The 10,726-nt window shown below is 43.2% G+C and overlaps 1 gene segment (V, D, J or C); it reads left to right on the top strand.

The window, feature by feature from the left end:
- The first annotated feature begins 2,602 nt into the window (after window positions 1-2,602).
- LOC129399813 (immunoglobulin heavy variable 4-59-like) lies at window positions 2,603-9,621 on the top strand. The segment is given in 3 exon segments: window positions 2,603-2,669; window positions 2,750-3,045; window positions 9,481-9,621. Coding segments are annotated over 3 exon segments (504 nt in total).
- The last annotated feature ends 1,105 nt before the right edge of the window (window positions 9,622-10,726 follow it).

Here is a 10,726-nt window from a genome sequence, read left to right as displayed (position 1 = left end):
CAGTATGAATTATATACAAGTTCAGGAAAAACAGGGGCCAAAGGACTGGTGCACATTTTGAACCCAGCCACAAATGTGTGTGAGACAAAGGGCAGTTAGGATAGAGAAGGGACTAGCATGATAATAAACGTTGGGATTGATGACTTTGGACATGAACTGAGTATTGAAAGTAGGTGAAAAGATATACCTGGTAAACTTTTAGTATCTTTATTGCAAATCATAATTCCAAAAGGGGAGTAGGCAGAGATAGAAAGCGAAAGAGAGGAAGAAAGAAAGAAAGAAAGAAAGAAAGAAAGAAAGAAAGAAAGAAAGAAAGAAAGAAAGAAAGAAAGAAAGAAAGAAAGAAAGAAAGAAAGAAAGAAAGAAAGAAAGAAAGAAAGAAAGAAAGAAAGAAAGAAAGAGAAAAATAGAAAGAGAGAGAGGAGAGAGAGAAAGAGAGAGAAAAAAAGAATGGTGCCTGCTCTAGAGGCAGCTGAGGTGGGGAGGGCAAGAGCAAAACTGGGCACTTTGGTGGTGGTAAATGTACCTGTTGAAGGGATGGGTGTTTGAACATTGTATGTTTGAAACCTAAATATGACCAACTTGGTAACTGTGTATCTTACTGTGGTTCAATTAAGAAGTAATAAGATTAATTTTTGTAAGTAATGTATATCTAATCATAATGCAAAATGATATTATCCAAATATGGGCAATGTATGCTTTTCTTGGGCTTGGTAAACACACCTGGAAGTACTCTGTATTTACTTCCTGTGTCCTGGCCCCACCTGCAGTACTCAGGTATAAATAAGTTGTCCTGGAAAGTTATCTTGGGGCACTCATGTGGAAACCATTTCATTGAACCTGCCAAAATTGCTATAATGAACAAAATTCAAAACTATTACTTTCATGCCTTGAGTGTCTAACAATGAGAAAACACAAAATGATGATCTAGCGCTTTCATTCATTTTAAATTGATTTCTTAACTTCTTTCTAATAAATTCCTGATGATAAACATGCAATTTTAGTATATAGCTGTCAGAGTTGAAACACCCACAAATCGGTCTAGAGGGATTGAAAAAAATTCATCTTATTTAATGTGCTGAAAATAAATTTTAAAATATTTTATAAAATCTACAGTTAAAGTTGGTGGTTGGAAACAAGTTTTCATAGACTTAAGAACGTTCCCTGTTGTCTGGTGAAGTACCTTTAGGAAACGGCCCCATCGTTGTGCATCTCCCCGTCCTCTCCAGATTATATCTGAGGTCTGGGGGTTCAGCTCCCCTGGAAAATGCTGCCAGTGCTGGAACTTAGAGAGACAGTGCAGGTGGGTTCAGATTTGTGAGGATTCTCCGTCCTGGGCTTGCAGGTGCTCTGGGACAGAGACTCGGCGATTCATGCATGTGCTTTATATAAAAGAATGTTTATTAATCCTGTTAGAGCCACCTTGTACATGAGGTGTAATATTCATCTCTCTCAACAATCATGTAGTCTTAGTAGCTGTTTGTCTGTTTCTGTGTTGATTTTCCGTAGAATTTTTGAACTTACTGGGTGTTTTGATTACTTTTGTGATTAATGCTGACTTTTCAAAACATCACACTATAAAGCACATTTTCTATTCCCTTAGATTTAACTAAACCCCCTGGTACTTCATGGAGTAAAGGTAGGATTATGTGACAGAGGCTGTATCTAAGTTCCATGCATTTGGGGGCAGGATAGGGCCTCACATGTCACTGCTCAGTGATTGCATACTGTACATTTGTAGAATGTGTGAGTCTTTGCACAAAGACCAAATCTCTGCCCCAATAGATTGTGTGCTGAGGACCCTATACTGGGTCTTTCTAAGCATCATAAAGGGCTGGGACTCTTCAGTGATGACCCCCAAGAACATGGTCCTGAGGATCATGATCATCTTTTGGACACTGAGTTGTAAACAGGGCAGAGCAGGTTTAGGTGCTGCTGGCCAGGCCAAACAAACCAGGAAGGTTGCCTAGGCAGAAGAATCTTCCTTTTCCCAATATAAAAGAGAATAAACAAATCCACACTAAAAACCACCTTGGATAGTAAGGAATGAAGTAGCTGCAGATGAAGAAATGTTCATGCAGGACGAGAGATTAAATATAGTGAAAATTGACTAACCATAGATTGAACCAGGACAATTAAGAATACACTATGATGATGACACTACCTATTAGGCCCCAGGTTTTCCATATGGAGTGGGAGAACAGGAGCAAACACACAGGGATATGGAGGGGCAGGGACTGGTGTACAGGGTAGAGGCTCTGAGGGGGCTGAGTTTGGTCATCAGGGATCTGAGACACAGGGACTCTCCTCCCCAGCTGCCATTTCCCTCTGAGGAATTTTTGTTTCCTGAGACTCCTCAGCACGTTTTCTGTGCTGGAGGAAGAGGCCCAGCTCTGACAGGGCCCCAGGGACAAACCTGAGTGCTCTGAGTGACAGTCAGCACCTCCTCCCAGGGACCCCACACACCAGCTTCCCCCGGGTCCCCTCATTTCTCTACAGACGTCCTCTCGATGCAAATCTGCACTCGGGACCCAGGGTTAAAATCACGTTCACACTGAACCCAACTCGGGCTCCCTCTCCCCCTGACACGGTGTCTGAGATCATGGACCTCATGGGCAGGAACGTGCATCAGCGCTGGTTCCTCCTCTTTCTGCTGGCAGCTCCTGGATGTGAGTATCCCCTGGACAGAGGCTCCAAGGTGGGTATGGGGCCTCTGATCCCGTGACTCACTGTGGGTCTCTGTCCCCAGGTATCCTATCCCAGGTACAGCTGCAGGAATCTGGACCAGGCCTGGTTACGCCCTCGCAGATGATGTCCCTCACCTGTTCGGTCTCTGGATTCTCATTAACCAGTGACCATGTGCACTGGGTCCACCAGACCCCTGGAAAGGGGCTGGATTGGATTGGTGTTATGTATACTGATGGGGGAACAAACTATAACCCAAGTCTTAAGTCCCGAGTCAGCATCTCCAGGGACACCTCCAAGAACCAAGTTTACCTAAAACTGAGCAACTCACTGACTGAGGACACAGCCGTGTATTATTGTGCAAGAGCCACAGTGAGGGCAAGTCCCTGTGAGCCCAAACACAAACCTGCTGAGGCAGACAGGGGAGCTGCAGGGGTGCATGTGACCACCAGAGGGCGCTCTGCTCCCAGGACTCCAGGGCTGTGCTCCAGGAGCAGTGGGGTGAGGGACTTTCAGGGAGTCACTTTCTTTTCTCATTTATTGAAATATAAAAGACAAATTTTATAAACCAAGTATATAAATTTTGGACTGGAGAGATAGCACAGAGGGTAGGGCGCTTGCCTTGCATGCGGCTGACAGAGGTTCGATTCCTCCACCCCTCTCAGAGAGCCTGGCCAGCTACCTGTAGTATATCCTTTATGCCAAAAAGAGTAACAACAAGTCTCACAAGGGAGACGTTACTGGTGCCTGCTCAAGCAAATTGATGAGCAAAAGGATGACAGTGACAGTGATATAAATTTTAGTTACTGTGTTTTATTCTAGTACAAATTTGTTTATTCCTCTTCATACCTCATGGTCCATTAGAGACTTAGTTCCCATTAGATAATGTGCGGTTAATTTTCCTTCCTATAATGATCATTTGTTTCACAGAAGGAGGATTTTAAATGATCACCTAGTTTATTGTTTTTGAGGAATTAGATTGACAATAGTCTGAGTGTTGATGCTGGAGGGTCAAAAACTGCCTGCGCTTCTCCCAGCACCAAATCCACACAGACCCCCACACTCTGCTGTGGCCCCTGTGCTCGGCCTCTTCTTCCCAGTGATTTGAGCCCCCACCCGACTCCTCTCGGGAACCCCAGATTGTGGTTAGGATGCAGGGGCCGTTATCATTGGATATTGTCCATCCTGATGCCCTGTTGAGAATGAGATTGTCTGAATTTGTCCTTCTCCCTCTAAAAAACTTCACTTAATCTGATATTCTCTAGTTCCATTCATGATCCAGAAAACACTGGTATCTTGTCGTTTCTTTTTTTTTTCCGAAGTAAACAGATTTTATTTATTTAGAGATTTCTGAGAGAAGGAGGAAGGGATAAGTGGGAGAGAGTATAGTAAGAAAAACGCGCTCAAGAGAAAATGCGTGCTTCTCCAAGGGTGGAGAGAGCTCTACACACATATCCTAGCACTGGACACAAAAGCATGAAAGTACACATCTCAAGGGGGGAGATGCGGGCAACACATGTGCTCGGGCACCACATGTACTCGGCCACGTGGGCACAAACAGCACATGGGCTCAGGCAGCATATGCACCAATTTGTAGTTTCTTATAAATGCACAGTACCCCGTTGTGTATATACACCACAACTTCTTATCCATCAAAATCATTAAGCATAAGAATTGTTTCCATGAACTGACAGCCATTTAAAACTCTACAACCGAAATATATTTACATGTATTTTCTCTAATGACTGTTTTCATGCTTGGGTGTAGTTACCAGATATAGAATCACTTGTAACTTGGAAATTCTATTTTCACTCTTTAGAGAAATCTTATAGTGTTTTCCAAAGATATTTTCCCACAAACATAGAAACGTTGTTCCCTTTGGCAACCTTCCAATACTGGCTATTTACAGTACTTTTGATATAAGCTATTCTCACTGGCAAGATATGGTGTTCATTGTACTTTATATTAACATATCTCACATAGTAAGTGTCAATAAACAACTTTTCATATGACTACAGCCCATTGGAATGTTGCTTTAGGAAAGAATCTGTTTATATCCCCACCATTTTATGATGGGTGATTGGTTCTGATGTTGAGCTTTGTGAGTGCTATGAATATCTTATATATTAGGTTGAATCTGATGTTTGGTGGGTACACGTTTTCTCTCATTCAGTAGCGTATCTTAATTTTAATGTAATTTACATTGCCAGTAAAATCCTTTTACTAATTTAGTCCAATTTATTGATTTTTGTTTGCCATCTGTTTGCCAATGTAGTGACACTCTAGATGAGCCCTCTAAGATTAGTGTCATGGAGACACAAGTCGAGGTTTTCCTCTGTGTATTTTTAGGATTGTGTTGTCAATGTTGAACCGTAAGTCCACTTTTCAATAAATTCTGTATCTGATGTGAGATATGGATTCAATTCTATTTTTTGTATGTGGTGCAATTTTCCCAGCACCATTTTTTGAAGAGATTGTTCTTGCTTCACTCCATAGGATGTGAATATTTTTCCAAATATTCATCATAAAATATCTAAGGATTTATTCTGGCCGCTCAATTCGATACTATTGTACTAAGAGTTTACATTCCTGAAATTCATGGGCTTAATTTCTATAGCTTCGTGATATTCTTTAAAGCCTGTTCTCCAGGGGATGTTTCTCAGTGAGGCACATCAGCACCGAGACCCACAGTTATTCCTGCAGACCGACCTCTGACCTTCCCAGGCCCACTTAGAAAACAGCACACGCTTCATGGCTGCCAGGAGTTACTAGAGTCACAGCCCTAGCTGAATAGAGTGAGGAATTTCACCCGATCCATGCCCATACCATGAGGCACGTACACCCTTAGCTCCAACAGAGCACCAAGGAACAATGAAAAAATAATTCTATTGTTTTAATGAATGTGGACAGAATCCATGTAAGAATATATGAACAGCCAATGCTCTGTGAGTGTGCGGGGAGCAACAATCCTCTTAGTGTTCTCTGACCTGAAGAAAACACTGACAGGGAGACTCAAGAATCTCAGTGAGAAAAGGAAGGAAACAATGATCACTGTCCTTTAAACAGAACTTAAACAGAGAAAGAACAGACTCCACAGCTGAATGAGGAAACACAGACAGAACTGAACGCTGAGGTTGTGTGTTGTGTGTGCATCTTGGCTTCTGTACTTGGTGCTACCGTGAACACGACTATGATCATCTCCACTAGTTGATGCTTTTGGGTTTCCAGGAGACACAGAAAATAACCGAGGCTTAGTTTAGTCTGAAGTGGAAGTGCTGAGCCCTGTGACTCTCTGAGAAGGCAGTGGGGAGTGAGGCCAGAGTCGAGTTTATTTCGCCTTGTGCTTGTGGAAGGATGAACCACATCTTAGGAACTTGCTGTGTGCAGAGTTAGGCCCTGCGCTGTGAAGACACGTGAGTTATGTCCCAATTCTGAACCTGCAATGACCCACACACATTGATCAAAATCCACCTGAGGACTCACCGACTCTCTCAACTGTTTGTGCACCCCACATTGAAGGTGACTTTGTGTTTGTGGTTATTGTCAGCCTGTGACAAACGTTTTGTACCGCCAACAGGTGGTTACTCTCAGCTGAGTTCAAAAACATAGTTTATCGTCTTCTTGTTTCAATTTCCCTCACATAAACTGTAAAAAATACAAACGTGTGCACACAGAAGGGTGATATGATGTGTATTCTCAGGCTTTCGGGGCGGCTCCCTATCTCTATCTCTCTCTCTCTCCCTGCTCGCATTCAGTGCTCTTGAGCCGCTGTGTATGGAATGGATCAGGATGGCTCTTCCTTGAGCTCTGCTTCTGTGTGTGCTGCTGCTGTGCTCTCTTCTATCTGTCTCTCTATCTCTGACTCTCTCTCTGTAGTCTCTCCTGTGGTCTCTTCCAATCTCTCTTCTTTTAATCACTCTCTCAGAGCCCTTTTGCTTCAGTTTCTGGAGCCCCACTCGCTCTCACTTCTGACTCTGACTCTGACTCTGATTCTCTCTGGCTTTGTGCTCCTTGTTTCCCCTGCTTCTGGCTCTGATGATTCTCTTTCGCTCTGTGCTCTGCTTCGGTGCCTTCTCTCCGCTTCTGTATCTTCTCTCCTGCTTCTGTGTCTTCCTCTCTTTTTCCTACAGTCTTAGTTTATATAGCAATCACATAGGGTGGTGTCACAAAGGTGGGTTGAACATTAACAAATCAGGAAAAAGGGGTAAGACCACTCCTCCAGGAGATTAACAAAATCTCATCTAAGGAGATTACTCCAGATTACTAGGAGGTCTGCTCAAGGGTGGGATACAAATAAGGGTGTGTCACTTTCTTCCTTCTTCAGCTAGTAATCCACTTAAATAGTTGTAGTATATCTACTTCAAATATTTTTAGCAATGTCATTCTGTATGCGCACAGTAAGAGGTATATTAAACTTAAAGTTTGGTTCTTTCAAACTTTTTTCTCACTATATACTCCAGACTAGAGTTCTCAGACCAGGTTAGTCTTCCTAACTTTAGCAGGGTCCTAGTCTCATTGTTAATTTTTAATTATGACAGCATTTGTCTATGACCATGTTCTCAACTTATAGTTGAGTATTGTGGTGCTTTGGCCTGGCCCATTTCGATGCCATGGTAGCTCACAGTTTGCCCTAGGTCCATTCTGTCCTTCGTTGGGACTCTACTTTTGGGGCACTAGGAACTAAGAGCAACTGAGTTCAGAAAGCAGATGCCCAGGAGCAAATTTTTTTTTGCTTTTTGGGTCACACCCAGAGATGCTCAGGGGTCACTCCTGGCTCTGCACTCAGGAATGACCCCTGGCCGTGCTCAGGGTCCATATGGGATGCTGGGAATTGAACCCGCATCAGCCGAGTGCAAGGCAAACGCCCTACCCGCTGTGCTATCACTCCAGTCCCCCCAGGAGTAAATATTATTGGAGTCAATCAGCTCCCAATTTACAAAGCATTGGCCATTGATCAAATGTTTGGACCCCTGTCTCCCTTCATGTAGTGGTCTCGTAACAACAGAGACCCTGAGAACAAAGAGATGGTCCTTATGTCTTGGCCAGTAGATGCTCAAAGATTTATGAGTGCAACTTGGCCGAGACATAGCGACTCACATGGGTCATAGATCATTCCTCATATGACAGAGTTTATTAGGAGAGTTTATTAGGCACTCCCATAGAGGCTGACTGGGAATGCCTGTGTGCACTAAGGTGCAGGTGCAGAGAGAAGCAGGGTATTGTTATGACTGGAAGAAGCTGCTGGAGCACTGGACTTGATGCTTTGAGGCAGAGGCAAGGCAAGAGGCAAGGTATTGCTGACAACAAAGATGTCTCTTTCCCAAGTCTCAAGCCATTGGGCACCATCAAATCAAGGACAATTAATCTACATTATTCTTTGAAATGTCAGAGAAGTTGGGCCTGGGGAACTCTCTGCAGGTCCAATGTCCTCTAGATGTCAATGGACTATGCCAGACACACTGTGAGGGCAAGTCCCTGTGAGCCCAGACACAAACCTGCTGTGTCAGGGAGCTGCAGGGGTGCATGTGACCACCAGGGGGCGCTCTGGTACAGGCACTCAGGCCAGGGGGAGAGGGTTGTAAGGGCTCACTTCTTCCTCTTTTGTTGATATATATAAAGAAAATTCCATTATCCAATATATAAGATTTAGTCATTACTTCCTCTTATATTTCAAAATTATTTTTTCTTTGTCTCAGGGTATACTGGAGATACGGTATGTTTTTATGCAATGTTGTTTGATTTTCAATCTTTAAAAAATACCTTTAAACAAATGAGGTTCCCTCCTTTTGTTTTTGTTATTTTAACTGAGGAAATAGTCTGAGAAGTGATGCTTGTGGGTCCCTAAGTCCCTGAGCTTCTCCCAGCATCAAGTCTCCAAAGACCCCCACACTCTGCTGTGGCCCCTGTGCTTGACCTCTACTTCCCAGGGATCTGAGCCCCCACTGAACACCTCTCGGGAACCCCAGAGTGTGGTTAGGATACAGGGGCCGTTATCATTGGATCCTATCCATCCCGACGCTCTGTTCTCTGTGTACCACAGGTGAGATTGTCTGTATTTGTCCTTCTCCCTGGACTTACTTCATTTAATCTGGTATTTTTCACTTTCATCCATGGCTTAGCAAACTAAAAATGTTTCCCCTTTTCTTATAGCTGTCTAGTGTCTCATTGTGTATTTTCACCACGTTTTTCTCAATTAAACTGTCATTAAGAATTAGGATAGTTTCCATGCCCTTGCCACTACACTAAACACTGCAAAAAGCACATGTTTACATATGTTTTCTCAAATTAATTTTTCTGGATTGTGTGTATTTGTCTGTGTGGAATCTCTTGGACATATCAAATTGATTTTGATAGTTTTATTAAAATAGTTTTATAAAAATTTGTATTTTATCATGACTGCATCACTGTATCACTGTCATCCCATTGTTCATTCAGTTGCTTGAGTGGGCACCAGTAACGTCTTCATTGTGAGAATTGTTTCTGTTTTTGGCATATCAAATACGCCAGGTGGAGCTTGCCAGGCTCTGCCATGCAGACAAGATACACTCTGTAGCTTGCCGGGCTCTTCGAGAAGGGTGGAGGATTCGAACCTGAGTCAGCCGCGTGCAAGGCAAATGCCCTATACGCTGTGCTATTGCTCCAGCTGATCAAAAAATTACAAAGCTATTCTTGATTGTTGAAATTTTCTTTTCAATTCTTTGGGGAAACCTCCTTACTATTTTTCATAGAAATAAAACCAAACATTGACATTCCAAACCAACCTTGAAACCGCGTTCCTCTTTGGGGACATCTCAGCCCACCCTGGTCGTTTCCAGTTTTGATATCGGCATTGATGTGTTGAGAGGATCCACCACTGTCCTTCTGATTGACATTTCCCTGGCAGTCATTGCTGTTAAACACTTCTATGCCTACAGCCCACGGGGATGTCTCCTCTAGCAAAGTCTCTGTGCATGTCCCACACCATTTTATGAAGAGGGACTTACAGTCAGGGATTTCCTAGTGTGGAGCTTTGTGGGTGCTCCCAGTAGCTTAGATATTAGGGCCACAGTTATTTTGTGGGTAAACATTTCCTCCCTTTTCATCTGTTATCTTTTTACTTTCGTGTAGTTTGCCTTGCCATATAAAATCCTTAAAACTGATTGGCTTTTTGGTTGTTTGATTCTGCTTTTCGATGTGGTTTCCAATCAGACTCAAACTACTGATTATACCTCTCAGATCAATATTGAGAGCTCTGAGTATACTTTTCTCAATGTTCTTAAAGACTTTGACCCAATCTCCAGGCCATTATTGAACCAAAAATCAAGTTCTGTAGTGGATGTGAGACAGACATGAGCTCAGTTGCTTTTTATTCTTTATTTGTGCCCTTTCCTTCAAGCAGCCACTTGCCAACAATTACTGTGGTAGATCAAAGGAATTATCTCTGCACTCCAGATTCCATTCCAATGTGTAATAATTTATGTATATTCCTATAACAGACACATAGTTGACACAAGACTCAGTGAGGCCCTGGTCAGCACCAGAACCCACCCTGTTCATTCCAACCTAGCTCAGGCCCTGACAGTCACACTGAGATTATGTCACAGGCACCTGTGGCTGCCTGAAGTTCTAGACGCTCAGCACTGGTCATATATTGTGAGCAGAGCACAAATCCATGTCTAGATCACCCAGATCCTACACTGCTAGATCCCACGAAGCACCAGGAATAATGAAAAACAAAGAAATATTATGATTTCAATGGATGGGGACCAAATCAAGTAAACACTCAGGTACACCAGAACATTCAATGCTTCTGTGGAAGGCCTGAGAGGAACAGTTTTCTCAGTGGTCTCTGAGCCTAAGAAAACACTGACAGGAAGACTCATAAATCCCAGTGAAGGAATGAAAGAGTTAATGAAAATATCATTTCAGGGCTGGAGGGATGGTGCAGTGTGCAGGGTGCTGGCCTTACACATGGCCGACCAGGGTTTGATTCTGGCATCCCATGTGGTCCTCAAGCCCGACAGAAGCCTGCCCCTGGGTACAGAGCTGGGGTTAAGCCCTG

This window comes from Sorex araneus, chromosome X, assembly GCF_027595985.1.
Source record: "Sorex araneus isolate mSorAra2 chromosome X, mSorAra2.pri, whole genome shotgun sequence".
In the NCBI taxonomy this organism is placed as follows: Eukaryota; Metazoa; Chordata; class Mammalia; order Eulipotyphla; family Soricidae; genus Sorex; species Sorex araneus.
This window is presented reverse-complemented; position numbering and strand designations above follow the sequence as displayed.